At 51.0% G+C, this 17,483-nt stretch overlaps 1 protein-coding gene across 2 annotated transcripts in view; it reads left to right on the forward strand.

Annotated features, from left to right (window-relative positions):
* The window catches only part of LOC147698192 (RNA-binding protein 26-like), a 1,163,085-nt gene that overhangs the window by 428,705 nt on the left and 716,897 nt on the right, over positions 1-17,483 (forward strand). For both annotated transcript variants that reach the window (XM_086934819.1, XM_086934820.1), the window contains exon 12: positions 622-781. In XM_086934819.1, the coding sequence (XP_086790945.1) occupies positions 622-781 (160 nt within the window). The remainder of the gene's footprint in view (positions 1-621; positions 782-17,483) is intronic.

Below are 17,483 nucleotides of genomic sequence, written 5' to 3' on the forward strand. Positions count from 1 at the left end.
TACAACAAATGCTTAAGACTGTTCTCTGATACTGCCTTACCGCTCGACCACACTACCACAAATGGAGAGTGAGGTGCTATCTAACTTTACCTCTGCCTACCTTTGGGGTTCCACTGGACTCTGTGCACACTATACCTCACTTTGGTATAGTATATACAGAGCCAGCTTCCTACACAATGTCTTTTTTTATGTTTTAAAAAGCAACACATACATAAAAGACATTGTCCTTTACAATGCCAATAGCTCAAACTCTTGCAAATGCGAGACCTATTGCATTTCAAATGCTTGTTCTCCTCTGGATCTATTTGGTCTTTTTCTTTCTTTTATTAATAATTTTGAACATAGTTATTGTACTGTCTTATTAATATTTGATAAACGCTTTTAAGTGAACGGTACAGCAATTCCATAAATGAATAAAGAAATACTCTTAGTTGTAAAAATGCAAATTTGTTTTCCTCGACATGTACACTTGAATGCAAGTTTTGTTTTTTTAACCTGTCAATTTGTCGATTTGTTACTGGGTTCAGAATTGAAATATGTTATACAGTCACAAAAGAATACACCCTGCAGAATTATATTTTTTATGCTTTGAAGCTTTTGACTTTAGTGTCTTTTGTGCAGGCAAAACTTCAACAGAAATAATAGCCCAAACTTCCCAAAGAAAGGTCAGTTTGGAACTGAAAATACCAAGCTGGAACTGAAAAGAATTCCACCTGAGCTCAATAACATCAGTAAACTAAATGAACACTTCAGCAAGTTCGGAAACTTAGTGAATTTGCAGGTAAGAAATCCGTAAAGAAACAAAGCACTGTCATACACGTTTTTGCAGTGTAGAACTTTGTTGAAAAACTGCACTTTTGCATATTAATTTACAAATTTTTTACGGGCAAAATTATTAATGGAAATGTTATTTGTAAATAGCAACTTCTAGTTAAACCTGCAGCAGTTATTTATATGCTGCCTCTGCTGTTGATGAACGTGCTGCCAGGACTACATTCGGCCTCTGACAAAAATTCAAGATTGAATATTACTTGGAGCTTAATATATATCCCTTTCCTAAGGCTTTGACTGTTCTCAAATTAACTGGTTAAAACACGATTGCAATAATCTTATGAAAGCGCATCTAATACATACTGCAAGCTCTGAAGAAGTCCATCTGTGCACTAAACGAGTTGCAAAACGTTTTTAAAAACAGAAAAATAACGGATGAAGTAACAGAACATCTACTCTTCTTTGAAAAATACTTGCATTTCAAGACTGTTCACTGTTTGACCTTCTTAGGTGTGCTGGTCTAATTTTGTTTGAAGTTATTTATACACCAGTCCTATGGTAGTTAAACAATTTGGCTAAATAAAGACTTTTCTGTATTTTAAATTGGACGCATCAGTGTTATTTAGTGCAGTATTATTCTTCCAGGAACAAAAGCGTTAAAGCATGTGTTCGAGGCATGTGGGCTGCTGAATTCATATCTGTGCATAGATCGCTGCCTAGTGTTGGGTCCGGATGATTGCAGATTGTTGTCCTTGAAGAGTCTTCGAAGTATCCAGAGATAGGTGGCTCTTCCCCTGGACTACAGTGCGCATGGGCATCCTCTCCATCCTCAGATTGTTTTTTTCCTCCATTGGGTTCGGATGTACTTTCGTAACTCTGAGTTCGGAATCGATTAAACGTTACTAAAGGCCAAAAGGCCTTCGGGTCGTCGGTATTGTTATTCGATCGGTGCCGACAACTTTATTCCTGTTTCTACTCTGGACGTCGAATCGGGCCGCGTGGCCTCTTCGACACCAAGGGACCAATCGTCGGTGGAACGAAGTCCATTCAAAAGATGCCCCAACTGTAACTCAAAATACCCACACATAGATAAACACCCGGCGTATAACTAGTGTTTATCTCCGGAACACAATGAAGCCGACTGCTTAGCTTGTGCTCATTTTTGATCGAAAAAGACACTTGGGGTTTAACGAGCAGCGAGGCAGACGATGCATAAGTCAGCGCCTGAGCCGGAAAATATCTTTGAAGACGATGAAGAGGTCGTCTAAGCTGAAGACTCAGATCAGCAGTCGGAGCGGGGGTCTGAACATGACTCCAACTACTACATCGACGACTAAGAAGACATCGTCTAGGTAGGGGAGACGATCCAGGCATCGGAGCCCTCGAGGACGACTCCGGCGAGGACACTGGGCCAACCGTGAGTACGGAACCCAATACATTTACTGATACCCTTCCAGAGGCTCAGGTCGAGGCTTCGCCGGAAGGCCTTAGCCAAGATCATTACATCGATTCTATAGCCCCGCAATTAAGCCCTGCTAAGAATTTAAGACAAGAGCCATTGGTGCAACATTACCAAAGCTTGGCAAAACCGAAAGTGATGGAACCAAAAAAGAAACCGAAACTGATGGAACCAAAAAAGAAACCGAAACTGATAGACTTTACAGTCTTCGGACCGAGAAGTGTGGATCCATCGGAGCCGACCAAAAAGAAAAAGGTCGTCGACCCGGCTGGGTCGCATACAAGGGTTGTCGAGCAGAGAGCCAGTACACCCATGTCCATGTTTAAGCTAAAGGTCGTCGAAGCGACTAGACCGATGTTGACACCTAGCAACACAAAGGACTCGAACAGAAGACTGTTGTCGAACCAAAACAAAGTCGACAAACTAAGGCCGGTGCACACAAAGACACTCGAGCCGAAGGCAAGGATCGAACCGAAGTGGTCCGTCGAGCCGAGGCACCAAAACATCGCTCCGAAGCAGCAAGCGCCGAAGACGACACAAGGCCAAAAAGTGGTTATCGAACAAACAAACAGTCGGATCGATAACAATTGCGGCACAAAAAAAGTTCATACAGACTAAAAATACTGTTGGAACACAGAAGTCTCTTGGACCAATAAAATTCGGACTACCTACACGTGAAGCCAAGAGCAGTTGAACCGACTACCGGGTTCGAACCGACACGAACAAAAAAGGCGATATCGGGGGAAAAAGCTAAAGCACCTGAAGAACAGGAGCCCTCAGCAGATGAACAGTCAAAACTGTATTCTGGACAGCCTTACCTTTATCTGTGATGGGCAGGATCGCGATTTCCAAGATGGTAATGCTTCCCCGTATACTGTACTTTTTTGTAAATATCCCCATAATCCTGCCGCAGGCCATATTTAATACACTCAATACACTCTTAGTTAGCTTAATATGGGGGGTTGGTAGACGACGGATTGGTCTCTGCAAGTTGCAGCTGGGGACCAGGGCAGGGGGGTTGGGGGGCCCCAGATTTAAGGGGCTATTATTACGCCAGCCAGCTCCAGTGGCTGACCTACTGGACGGCAGGGCGGAACCTCTACGAAATAGATTATACACCAGAGAGACTGAACCGGGGAGAACTGCACGTCCTCCTACTCCCGAAAAGCCGAATCCCTGCAGACTGCCATCCACTCCTACGCACGACTCTGATGTGCTGGCGGTAAGCCCTGGCATATACATCATCGGCTGTGGCGTACGCGGCTAATATTCCTTTGCTGGGAATCCCAACGCCACAAGGTAGGCTCACGGATAGAGTATTGAGCCCTTGGCAGGAGGCTGGGATAAAGGAAGTAAGCGCATTTTTGGAGATGACAACCTACTCGATCACAACACCTTCTTACAGGCCACGGGCGCTCCCCCCCCCCCGACTGTACCTGCTGCATGCCACTGTTATGCATTACATCAAATTCAAATGGGCGCCGCAACGACTCCAACCCCCACAACACAAATTAGTTCACTTATTGTACTACATGGGTCCGCTGGCTGTATTCGGGTATCAGGACGCATGCTGCAACCCCGATCACAACACTTATGCACACTTGGGTTCAGGACACCGACAGACAACTGACAGAGAAAGAATGGCAACTGATCCTAGAAAACCCCCTTAGATTTCTACAAGTGATGGTTCTGCACAGGTCATGCCTGACCCCCAAACGGCTACATAAAATGTTTCCGGACTCCCCCCACGGCTGCCCACGCTGTAGAGAGGACGAGGCTGGATTCCTCCATATGGTTTGGTCTTGCACACAAATTCGAGGGTATTGGTCAGAAGTGTGCCCGATGTTACGGACGGTCACGAATTTGCCAGTGTGGAAAGAAGCATTGCCCTGCCTACTGGGGTTGCGTAGACGATCTAAGTCACTAAAGGCCCAATTGAAATTACTTGACCTAGCGCTCCTATTGGCGATTAGGGCGCTAACAATGCAGTGGAAATCTCCCAGGCCACCGTCTACACCCTTATGGCAGGCAGAGGTGATTAAATGGGGACGAGCAGAGGGATTAGCTCTCAAAAGGGAGGAAGCACGGGCCAACGGAAATACCCCATATCTCTAGACTGGGAAGTCATGCTACTGGCACTGGAGGACATAGACGTATCCCTGGCGCCTGGGAATGAATCGTAGGGATAAGAGAGACGGGACGGGAGCTGCTCTGAGAAGGTCTGGGAGTTCCTGAGTACCCGCACAACATACTAACATACTAAGATAGAGCACGTACTATGTTTACATGGGACAGGGGTGACTGGGCCTAGACGTGAGAGATTCCGTTCCCACCAGGAGACGGGGGGAGGGGCTAGAACATGGGTGGGGGGTGGAGGGAGGGAGGCGGGTTGATGAGCGAGTTCTTTGTTTAATCCCATGGAACTGTTGATTAATGAAACCGGTACACAGCTGATCTGTACTGCAAGATAAGACGATGTACTATGTTGAAAGCATATGATACTGACGGGTTGAAACATTACAGGTTTCATGTCTTACAGATTACTCTGTAGAGATGGGAAGTTATGTATAGGGGAGAAAGAAGGAAAAAACAAGCTGTTGAAATGATGAAAACGAATGCAATGATATGTCTCCTGTTATACAGCTGTGAATAAAGAGTTTAAAAAAAAAACAATATATACTTGATATTTTATTTTAGAACCACAGGTTGGCATAAAAATACTTTCCCAGAATGAGATGCCACAGTTTAATACTTTCAAAGAGCAATACACTTTTGAATGCAATAGATACGGTTGTTGCAATATGCAACACAAACTTAACACAATTATAACATTGAGCTCAATGGGAATTTTAAGAAAACTGCAATATCATTTACTTTACAAAAGTTTTTCTTACTCTGGGCTGGATCCTGGATTCAGCCCTGGTGCATCTCCTGTAAACAGTTGAAGGAAATCGTTTTTGTTAAAGAGGCGATTTTTAAGGAATATTTGTATGTTGCAAAAATCGACACTTCAAACCAGGCAATGTTATCCTATGGAGGAAAATCAGGTTATCAAAAAATCAGTTATCACTTTTTCTGCTCCGTGCTGGGTAATAAGATCCAGCACTGGGATTTCTCCTTTTAACAGGTGAGTAATTTCATTTTCGTTGATCAGATGATTTTTAGTGAATATTTCAAAGTTTCAAAACTCAACAATTAGAAGAATTTCCTAGTGAAAACCAGTCAATGTTACCCTATGGAGAACATTTAAGTAATCGGCTTTCAGGTAAGTACTCGGCTGGCAGAGTTAAGGTTCTGGGATAAGACTCCGGGGTCTCCTGGGTTCAGGTTGGTACTGTAGTTACACCCTCTACGGCACAGGGGCAGCCGGGTGCAGAGAGAGTAGGCTGAATGTTAGCCTATGGCGGGTAGGGGTCCTTCGGTTGGTGACTGCTAGCAGGCAGGTCACACAGCTGTGGGAGTGGAGCTCCTGGTCACTTGCTCAGGGCAAGTGGGGAAGTCTAACAGAACAAACTGTGCACTCCCGGCGACACTGGGGCAGCTGGGTGCAAGGTGCTTTTGGGCCTTCTGGCGCCCAATGGATTTCAATGGGAAATCTGCGTGATGAACAAAGGCTGCAAGCTCTGGAACGATGATTCTTCAGGTGCGACCACAACTTCGAGGGGTAAGTTTGGAAGCTGTAGGTTGGGTAGACACCCAGGAGTTGAACACAGAGGGCTGCGGGGCGCCGGGTGCAGGGGTGTCTTTACGCGTTGGGAAATCTTAACCTCTGCTGGTCGCGGTTGGAGGGGTCACTAGTGTTGAGGCTGCAGGCGTCGTCAGGAGCGTCGAGGGAGTCCTTGGGTGCTGGATTCTTGGTCACAGTGGCCTGGGGGACGTGCTCGTGGTCTTTGTACACTCGGGCGTGTGTTGGATTTGCGGTTCCTGGCTGGCACCAGGAACAGTAGATTTTTGAGCCGAACCACTGCTCGTGGGAGTCCCAGTCTTTAGTTGAGCAAGGCATTCCGGTCCTCTGGGATTTTGAGGTTGCTGGCCAAAGGAGATGCGTCAGGTTCGAGGGTCGACAGGCCGGTAGGGCTTTGGACAAGTGAGTTGGTGTGGTCCTCTTGTTAGCAGCTGCCCGGCAGATCTAATTTCTTCTTGTTCTTCTTGTAGTTTAGGAATCAGAATCTGAGGAAGGAAGGTTCAGGGTGCCCCTAAATACTAAATTTAGTGGCGTTTACAGGTGGGTAAGGGCAGGGACCAATGGCTCCCTTCCCTGGGGTGGGTACACCCCCGATTCTGCCACTCTCCAGTGGGAGGGGGCAGGAGCCCGTCACTGGTTGGCTGGGTCCTCCCATCCTCAAGATGGCAGGGACTTGAGGTTGTGCTTCCCCTAGCCTCCCCCACCTTATGGGTGGAGTTTGCAGAGGTGGGCACACCTCTTCCTCACTTTGGTTTTCCCTCCAGGTCTCCCGCCCAAAGTGGGGGGTAGAATCAGTGGGGACCAGTTGCTGAGTACAGCAAGTGGTCTGGCGAAGGTCACAAAAGCGTTATGCCTTGAAAGCGTCTCCTTCGTGAACCCTGCCCATCCTGGAGGAGGAGGCTTGGCACCCCGTCCCAGGATGTGCATTGTTTCAGGCCCCTGAGAGGGACAAGCTCTCGACCCAGGGGTCCAGAAACTTTTCTGGTGGTGGGAGACTCGGCAGCCACTCAGTCAGGTCATTGGGAGTTGGTCGAGTATCAGGGCACATCTCTAAGATGCCCTCTGTCGTGCGTTTTACATTAAATCCCATCCTGGCATCATGAAGGGTTTATTGTGCTGAGAAGTTTGATACCAAACTTCTCAGTCTTCAGTGTAGCCATTATGGTGCTGCGGAGTTCGTAATGACAACCTCCCAGCACCATATACTCTTAATGGCAGTACTGCACTTAGTGCCCAAGAATGGACCTGGGTACTGTAGGGGTACAGGCTCATGCACCCGTACCCTCACCACTGGCATAGGGCACCCAGCTAGAGGGGTGACTGATATATGCCAGGGCAGTGTTCTGTGGGCATGGCACACTGGGATGTGTGCCATGTCAACTCTTTGTTTAGTTCTGCACCAAGACACGCAGCCTGCCAAGGCAGTGTGTGTGTGTCAGGGCACAGGGCCTCTAAGGGTGGCACAATAAGTGCTGCAGCCCTTAAGTGTCTTCTCTGGTCACAGTGCCCTGGGTACCATTTACCAGGGGCTGACATTTGGCCAGAGATGCCAATTGGGTTTAGGCTTCGATGCAGTTTTAGGGAAGGAACACAGGCCCTGGGTAGCTGATTGGCAGGAGCCCAGGGCACACTCAGTCAACTCAGTCAGCAATTCAGCAAACAGTGGGGGCATACCATGCTAAAAAGAGGACACTTTCTCACACATATGTCCTGCAATTTCCCCACAAAACCAGGTAGTTTTGCTATAGGTAATTTTGAAGTATCAACAGTACGATGTGGGACTTTTCCTGATGCAGCCACTATGCCAACCCACACAAGTGAGGTACCATTTTTATCGGGAGACCTGGGGGGATGCTTGGTGGGAGGACATTTATCCACGCAGATTCCAGAACTTTCCACTACTGAAATGTGAGATAAAAGTGAATTTCTCAGCGAAATTTGAGGTTTGCAGGGGATTCTGGGCAGGAGAATGATGGGAGACCCATGCAAGCCATACCTCGCCTTAGTCCCCCAGGTGTCTAGTTTCCAGAAATGTGTGGGTTAGGAAGGTTTCCCTAGATGGCCGCCGAGCTTCAGGCCAAAAACTCATGGGACCCCCTTGCAAAACCAGGTTGGCTTGTCATAGGTGTAGGAAGGTAGTTACCTGACTATGGTTACCCCCAACTTTTTGCCTGGTGTTTTGCTGGTTTTCTGACTTAGTTGATCTGGGGCCCTGCTATTCAGGACCCCAGGCCCACTGCTCTCTCTCTAAAAGGGATTCCATGTACCTTAGGTACATTTCCAATTGGTACTGGGCCGCCTTATCAGACCCTGTAACTCAGGGCATAGGTGTACCCAGGGCCTACCAGGGGCTGAAGCATGTATTATGCCACCCCTGGATGGCCATCTAAATCTGACACAACTGGCTGCACGACAGCTGGGGCAAGGTGGTGTAATCACCCTTTGCTTTAGATATAGTATACCTATATCTAACCCTAAAAATGGACACACCGATTCCTATCAGTCACTCCTATGGCAGGCCTTGACAATCCTGAAGGCAGAGTGCTTGGAATCGTGTGAGATGGTGCTCTGGCATGAGCGGAGCCCGTTTGCAGCTTGCGGAACCAAGTCCTAATAGCTGTTCCATGATAACGCATACCATATACTCTTAAGTGCATTATAATCCTCGCGGTTAAATGCTATCTTTGGTATCGCTTTATCAAAACATGTCGAGTAAGGTGTCATACGAATTGGAATACTAACCCCTCGCCACTTCTGGCGACGGGGTTAGCATTCCACCCTTCTAGAGGGACACAACATGTATGTAACTGTGAACCCCGGTTAAAGTTAACTGAAGCCTCAGCTCCACAAAATGGATGCTGCCACCACAGACACGAGTCTGACCTCCTGCTGCTGGGAGTCCTTCCAGCGAGGAGAGCTTGGACAAAGGGTTTCCTGTCAGGGGCGGTGCTAGCACCATCCCAGACAGGGTTTTGTGTATCCTGGGTAGGCAGGGCTTTACAGGAAGGTGACTGCAAGTGGCACCCCGGTGCTCACTACGCATCTGCCGGCTTGAACCAGTTCCAGGGGCACACCAGCCCCTGGCCTGGGGAAAGTCCGGCATTGGAGAGGGGTGTAACCACCCCCACTTCCTGGTCCCACCCCTAGGGCAGGACCTAGTCGCGTACCCACCCCTTTCTTTAGGATAAAGGCAGGAGCGGGGACCCTTCCAAATTAGATCATCTTTAAATCTAGAAACTACTTTCTACGAAAGGAACTCTCGACTTCTTCTCAAGATTTCTCCCTTGTGGCTAAGGAGTAGTCACCCTGCATCCGCAGGCACCATCTAAGAACTCTGCGGTTTGCTGCACGTTCTTCCTCTGGAATCCGACCGACCAGCACGACGAGACCCGGCTTCCCTGGCACCTCTGACCTCTACCTACCTCTACAGCTAAGCTGAGAACTGTAGGTGCGACGAGACCTCGAGGGACCGGCCATCATCAGAACTGCACGACTTCTATCCAGCACGACCGCCGAGGGATCCTCTGGTGAGTGCTTTGGGGTCCGAGAAGCCCCGACCCTGAGCAGCTCCAGCACCGAAGTCCAGCCTCCCAGCATCTCCACGATCTGCGTGGGGCCCTTCTGCTTTATACTGCTCACCGCGTTGTCTGGCTACTATCCCGCTGGCTTGTGGCCTTCCCGACGACTATCAACGACGACAACACTGCTGGTCTGGTTGCTCCTGACTGGCCCTTGCTCCCTTCCAAAAGAGGAGCACCCCGGACCCTCCTGGTCCACTCCAGACGCCATTTTAGGTCCACCGCGTGGGCTTGAATTTGCCAAGACTTGTTGCCCCAATCCTGGGTCCAGCGACGTCGACAGCATCAACCATCGTGGGACAGCTCGCACCTCCATCCTGGTCGCCGACAAAGCCTCCTGGTCCGTGAGACTGCAGAGCCCAGCGTCACCCACTCACCTAGTCGAGGTGACTACCATCCGGTGCCCTCCTGGTGCCATCTGACTACTGGCTAGTAGTCATGAACTTGGTCCCCTCTGCTTTCAGGTGTCATCCATCTTTGATCCAGGCTTGGATCACTTCGAACTATCTTCACTGGTCGCATGCCAGCAACTTCTTTCTTCAGGTTCGACAACGAGAATTCCCGACGTCTAAACAGACCTATGCAGCTGCAGCCCCTGGGCTAGGTAACTTCGGCATTTCGGTGCCCCAGCATAGCCTCACTATCTAAGGGTCCAGAGTCACTGTCGTTTTCGACCTACCTTATCGGGTTCGCCCGAGAACACTAACTTTGCATTTACTAGCTCCCATAGACTTTGTCCCGCATCCCGCGTGAGAGTGCACACTCTGCACCCGAGTCCCCTAGGCCTCCTACTAGTAATCTGAAGTTTCAGTAACGTAGTCCTAGCGATTCCAAAGCCTATTAGTACAGTACTTACCTGCTAGTACTTTCGCATTCCACTTTCATAGTATATGGTTTTTCGTGCCCCTCGGGCATTTGTGTAAATTGTGCAACTTGAAGTATTTTCGTAAGAGTTTTGTTGTGTGCTTAGTACCCTGTCCTCATAAAGAGAACAGGGCTGTTGTGATCTAAATAAATACACTGTTTATTTTCATAACACTTGTGTGGTGTCCTTTCACTTGGTGTTCAAGGGGTATATGTGATGGTATAACAGCTGGCTTAACACGCCCTCTAGAGTTTAGCCCGAAGACTGCTCGTATCCACGCTACTAGGATAGCTGGTCTATAAGGTTGACTTACAACCAATCACCATAAGGGTTGTTTGGACTGATGCAAAGTGCTCACTAGAATAGTGAACACTATATATCAGGCCAACTTCTCACAATTTGTAATTTTGATGTTGGTTTTATAGGTTTTGGGCCCTTCCCTGCAGCGGGTACTTGGCCCACCCATACAAGTGAGGTAGCATTTCTATTGGGATTCTTGGAGAAATGCTGGGGGGTTGGAAATGTGTAGTTTCTTTCTGCAGTGTGAACATTTGGGCACAATAATGCAAGTCACAGTCACATTTTGAGGTTTGCATGACGTTGTGGGTAAGATAACTTGTTAAAATCCACACACATACTGTTTGGATTTGGCTGCAAAGCCACTTCAAGGCCCCAACCGCTTTACAAGCCATTCACACACCTTTCATACGTGATACACACAAGACCACTCACACCACCAGGCACAAAACAACACATTACAATATTCACAACAAGAGACAAGGTACACCCTGCTTGAGAAAGACAAAACAGACGAATATTACTGCACAGCCATTTAATCCTCAAGCACACACACATACTTGGATTTGGCACGAGGGTGAGCGATGGTTCAGTATAGGCAATTGTATTAACAAGTGATTTCACAAAAATGAAATCCACTATTAATAATTGAAAGGACGAGAAACTGACCCATTGACTCACAGCTCGTGAGCTGTAAAGCCACGACAAGGCACCAACCTCTTTACAGGCCATTCATACACCTTTCATAGGTGTGACACATACAAAACCATTCACACAGCCACCTGCGGGCCCAACACATTACAACACTCACACCAGCAGACAGCGCCATTCAAGGGCCCATCACTTTCACACACCCACATTCTTGACACAGCAACCACACAAGCTGATGGACTGCATGGAGTGGCGCTCGGCTAGCAGTGTTTGTAGTGACCAGCAGCCAGTCACTACTCAAACACGGCCAGCCGAGCTCCAGTCCACGCACACGGCCAGCCAAGCGCCAGTCCACGCACACGGCCAGCCAAGCGCCAGTCCACGCACACGGCCAGCCAAGCGCGAGTTCACGCACACGGCCAGCCAAGCGCGAGTTCACGCACACGGCCAGCCAAGCGCCAGTCCTGGCACACGGCCAGCCAAGCGCCAGTCCTGGCACATGGCCAGCCAAGCGCCAGTCCTGGCACATGGCCAGCCAAGCGCCAGTCCTGGCACACGGCCAGCCAAGCGCCAGTCCACGCACACGGCCAGCCAAGCGCCAGTCTACGCACACGGCCAGCCAAGCGCCAGTCTACGCACACGGCCAGCCAAGCGCCAGTCTACGCACACGGCCAGCCAAGCGCCAGTCTACGCACACGGCCAGCCAAGCGCCAGTCTACGCACACGGCCAGCCAAGCGCCCGTCCACGCACACGGCCAGCCAAGTGCCAGTCCACGCACACGGCCAGCCAAGTGCCAGTCCACGCACACGGCCAGCCAAGTGCCAGTCCACGCACACGGCCAGCCAAGTGCCAGTCCACGCACACGGCCAGCCAAGTGCCAGTCCACGCACACGGCCAGCCAAGTGCCAGTCCACGCACACGGCCAGCCAAGTGCCAGTCCACGCACACGGCCAGCCAAGTGCCAGTCCACGCACACGGCCAGCCAAGTGCCAGTCCACGCACACGGCCAGCCAAGTGCCAGTCCACGCACACGGCCAGCCAAGTGCCAGTCCACGCACACGGCCAGCCAAGTGCCAGTCCACGCACACTGCCAGGCAAGCGCCAGTCCAAGCACACTTCCAGGCAAGCGCCAGTCCACGCACACGGCCAGCCATGCACCAGTCCACGCACACGGCCAGCCATGCACCAGTCCACGCACACGGCCAGCCATGCACCAGTCCACGCACACGGCCAGCCATGCACCAGTCCACGCACACCACCAGCCAAGCGCCAGCCTACACACACCGCCATCACATTTAGGATTTTTTTATACAAAAAAGAAAACACAAACAAATTGCAAATAGATAAAAATCTACTAACACAAAATCTGAACCTAAATATATTGCAGTAATGCCAACCTTGAAACCGAACACCATTTTTTAAATAATACAGACCAGTCAGTTCACTTTCCCAGATGGATGTTCCCACAAATTCTTATGCGTGTGGTACGTTCTAAAACAAGCAGGCACACACAGCCACTGTGAAGTACACTGGAGGCAGTACATGCGAGTCTCCTTCCGCATACCTCTTCGCCAACAGACTCTACATCTCCTAGTGGGAAAGTCATTTGAGGGTGTGGGAGGAATGTATTCAGGAAAGTGGCGATCTTTCAATCTAGCCACATCCTCCACTACTCCAATTCTAGGAACTCTTGCCTGTTCCCCTAGAACAAGGCTGACTATTACAGACTCCTGTAACTTAGCAAAAGTCATCTTTGACTCAGGACAAGAATCCTTGAACACAACAAAAGCATTAAAGGTTCTCTTCTAGGGGATCCTCATCAATAGTCATAAGCACTGAATATTCCCGCCCATGTGCGGGACCCCGAAAAACAATATAAAAATATATATGTAAAAACACATATATCTTGCTCCACATATATGTACGTACATATATTAATTTTCTCACACCAATGCAGCCCCAAAACTGAGGGTAAAACAATGTAATCGCCGCCCGACCGCAGGAGACCACGCCGCACGGCCACCAGCTGCTGCGTGTTCCTCCCGCCACCCGCCTGCCTCGCTGACCCTGCCGCCGCCGTCTGACCACGCCCCCTGCCACCGAGCGGCGTGGTCTCCTGCGGTCGGGACTTCCTGGGCTTTGTCCGCTGTTACCTTTTAGGGTCCTGTGCCCCGTATTTTTCCTGTTGTGTGCCCCTTTGCCCTGACTGTTACTGTATTTGCTTGCATTGTTTGCTTATTTTCATTGCTTGTCCCCCTGTAACCCTGGTGTCCTCCCCCCCCGCTCCCCGCCTCCGTCGCTTAACCACGCCCCCTTTCTTTCTGTGCCCTCCCCGAAGGCGCGCCAAAGGTAAGCCCGTCTGTGCCCGTCCGCGACTGGACCGCGCCCAGCGCCAGGACCCCTGGCCCCCGCTGTCCCCTGCCCACCCGCCGGACGTACGACGCCGCCACCCTCAACGCCGGCCGATCCCTGGGTTGCTACCAAGCCACCCCGAGACGCACCCACGGACCCTTCTGCTGCAACGCCTGCAAGTTCACCTGCATCCGGGCCTGCACCACTCCAGCAGTGCCCAAGACCCCGACGAGCAACAGCAGCAGCCACCTGAGATGCATCCTGCTCAACACCCGCTCCGTCCACAGGCATGCCATCGAGATCTGGAACCTGCTCGACACCACAGCCCCAGACGTCGCCTTCTTCACGGAAACCTGGATGAACGCCTCCTCCGCGCCTGACATCGCCATTGCCATCCCAGACGGCTATAAGATCATCCGAAGGGACCGCATCAACCAGACAGGAGGAGGCATCGCCATCATCCACAGGAACACCATCCGCATCCCGATCAACACCGATGACACCCTCACTACCGCCGAGCACCTGCACTTCCAAGTCCACATCAACCCCAAGACCACCCTCAGAGGCACCCTCATCTGCAGACCCCCTGGACAACGCTCACAATTCAGCGACGACATCTCCGACTTCATCAGCCCGCACGCCCTCCGCTCCGCTGACTACATCCTCCTCGGGGACCTCAACTTCCACCTGGAGAACAACAACGACCGCAACACCACCACCCTGCTGGACAACCTCGCCAACCTGGACTCAAGCATTTGGTGACCACCCCCACCCACTACGCCGGACACACACTCGACCCCGTCTTCTCATCCAGCAAGGACATCGCCTTCAGCCACGCCACCGGACTCCACTGGACGGACCACAGCTGCGTCCACTTCAGCTTCGCAAGGACCACGATCCACCACCACCAGCAACAGGCTGCACGCAGGAACTGGAACGAGATCACAGCCGACCAGCTCGCGTCCTCCCTGAGCACGAACCCTCCCACCAGCACAACGAACCCTAGCCAGGCGGCCACAAACCTCACGAAGTGGATCAACGACTGCGCAGACGAGCTCGCCCCCCTGAGGACCCCGCCCAGCAGACCCGGCAGCAAGAAAGCCCCATGGTTCACCGACGAACTCAAGAGCTCCAAGAAGAACTGCCGAGCCCTCGAGAGAACCTGGCGCAGAGACCCAACACCGGACAACATGACTGCCCTCAAGTTCGCCACCCGGAAACACCACCAACTCATCCGGACCACCAAGAAAACTGCATTCAAAGAACGACTGGACAACAACGCACACAACAGCAAAGAACTCTTCAACATCGTCAAAGAGCTCTCCAACCCCAACGCCGGAAACGACGACATCACCCCTTCGCAAGACCTCTGCAACTCCCTCGCCTCCTACTTCCACAACAAGATCGCGGACATACACAACAGCTTCAGCACTCTACCGACGAGCACCACGACCGAACCACCGCCCCCCACCACCACCCTTCGCGCCTGGACTCCGATCAGCACCGAAGACACAGTCCGCACGATGAACTCCATCCACTCCGGATCTCCAACCGACCCCTGCCCTCACCACGTCTTCAACAAGGCCGACGCTATCATCGCACCCCACCTGCGGGACATCATCAACACCTCTTTCGACACCGCTACCTTCCCGGAGAGCTGGAAGCACGCTGAACTCAACGCTCTACTCAAGAAGCCATCGGCTGACCCCATCGACCTCAAGAACTACCGCCCCATCTCGCTGCTCCCGTTTCCTGCAAAAGGCATCGAAAAGACCGTCAACAAGCAGCTGGCCGCCTTCCTCGAGACGAACGGCTCCCTCGACCCCTCGCAGTCTGGCTTCCGGGCCAACCACAGCACCGAGACCGCCCTGATCGCAGTCACCGATGACATCCGAGCGCTGCTCGACAACGGAGAAACAGTGGCCCTCATCCTCCTCGACCTCTCCGCGGCCTTCGACACTGTCTGCCATCGTACCCTAGTACACTGCCTCAGCAACGTCGGAGTCCAGGAGAAGGCACTGGAGTGGATCATCTCCTTCCTCGCCGGTAGGACACAGAGTCCACCTCCCCCCGTTCAGATCTGAAGCCACCGAAGTCATCTGTGGCGTCCCTCAAGGCTCCTCGCTCAGTCCAACCCTCTTCAACATCTACATGAGCCCCCTCGCAGACATCGCACGCCAGCACAACCTCAACATCATATCCTACGCCAACGACACCCAGCTGACCCTCTCCCTTACCAAAGACCCCGCCACCGCCAGAGCCAACCTTCACGAAGGGATGAAAGAGGTAGCCGAATGGATGAAGAACAGCTGCCTGAAACTGAACTCGGACAAGACGGAAGTCCTCATCCTGGGATCCTCACCCTCCGCCTGGGACGACTCCTGGTGGCCCCCCGCCCTAGGCAGCGCACCCAAACCAACAGACCACGCACGCAACCTAGGCTTCATCCTGATCTCCTCCCTCTCCATGACCAGACAAGTCAACGCCGTCTCCTCGTCGTGCTTCAATATCCTGCGCATGCTACGTAAGATCTTCCGGTGGATCCCCACCGAGACCAGGAAGACGGTCACCCAGGCCCTCGTCACCAGCCGTCTGGACTACGGCAACACCCTCTACGCCGGAACCACCGCCAAACTCCAGAAGAGACTCCAGCGGATCCAGAACGCCTCAGCACGACTCATCCTGGACATCCCCCGTCGCAGCCACATCTCCGGACACCTGAGAGATCTGCATTGGCTCCCGGTCAACAAGAGAATCACCTTCCGTCTCCTCACCCACACACACAAAGCCCTACACAGCCAAGGCCCAGGATACCTCAACAGCTGCCTCAACTTCTACGCGCCCAAACGCCAGCTTCGCTCGAGCAGCCACGCCCTCGCTGCCGTCCCCCGCATCCGCAGAGCCACCACAGGGGGACGTTCCTTCTCCTACCTCGCCGCCAAGACATGGAACTCCCTCCCCACCCACCTCCGCCTGACCCAGGACCACCTCGCCTTCAGGAAGCAACCCTCTGGGTAAGTAGTGCGCTATATAAATACGATGATTGATTGATTGATTGATTAATCACATGTACGTGTACTGCAATTAGTCAGGAAACAAAAAACACATTAGGTCAAATATCCCTTGAACTTTGTGTTTTAATGAGTAAAACCACTCATAAATCCTGAAAATTGCTATATAGACATTGTTAGCCCTCAGGCTGCTTTGTAAAATAGCATAGAAAATGAAACCATTTCCAACAAAAACTGGCACTGTGCCTTTCAGGCAGCCATGACCCCAGGCTTCCCATCATGCCTCAGGGGTGACAGTTAGGTCAGTTGTTCTTTCCGGCTCCTTCATTCAGGACCCTGGTGAAACAGCTCCCTTATCTTTTTGACTTTCTGTCAAAAATATTCTAATTTAACTACAGTTTTTGCTTTCATTCGACGTCTTTTGGTTACTACTACCTTTTTTAGGCTTAAAAAAGGTAATTTTTCTGTCAAAATGCCTTCCCTCTTTGACAAATGCCCTTCATGTGGAAGGAACAAGGCCAAGACTGACACTCATCCAGTGTGCATCTTGTGCCTGCTAGACTCTCATTCTTCAAGTTCCTGCGAACACTGCCAGGTTTTATCAACCAGAATTCTCAAAGACAGAGAGAGAATTCGTATTTGCCCCAGTATTGGAACTTTCATAGATTCCCATGCTTTGTATCATTCCCCGTCGTCGGAATGGGAGTCTCTGTAATAAAAAATACCATAGTAGTAGGTACAAAAAAGAAAGGAAAGGCCTAGGCCTCATTCCCTTTTGTAGCATATCAGCCTCTTTTTGTAAAAGAGACCAAA

This window comes from Lissotriton vulgaris, chromosome 8 (genome assembly GCF_964263255.1).
Source record: "Lissotriton vulgaris chromosome 8, aLisVul1.2, whole genome shotgun sequence".
NCBI lineage: Eukaryota > Metazoa > Chordata > Amphibia > Caudata > Salamandridae > Lissotriton > Lissotriton vulgaris.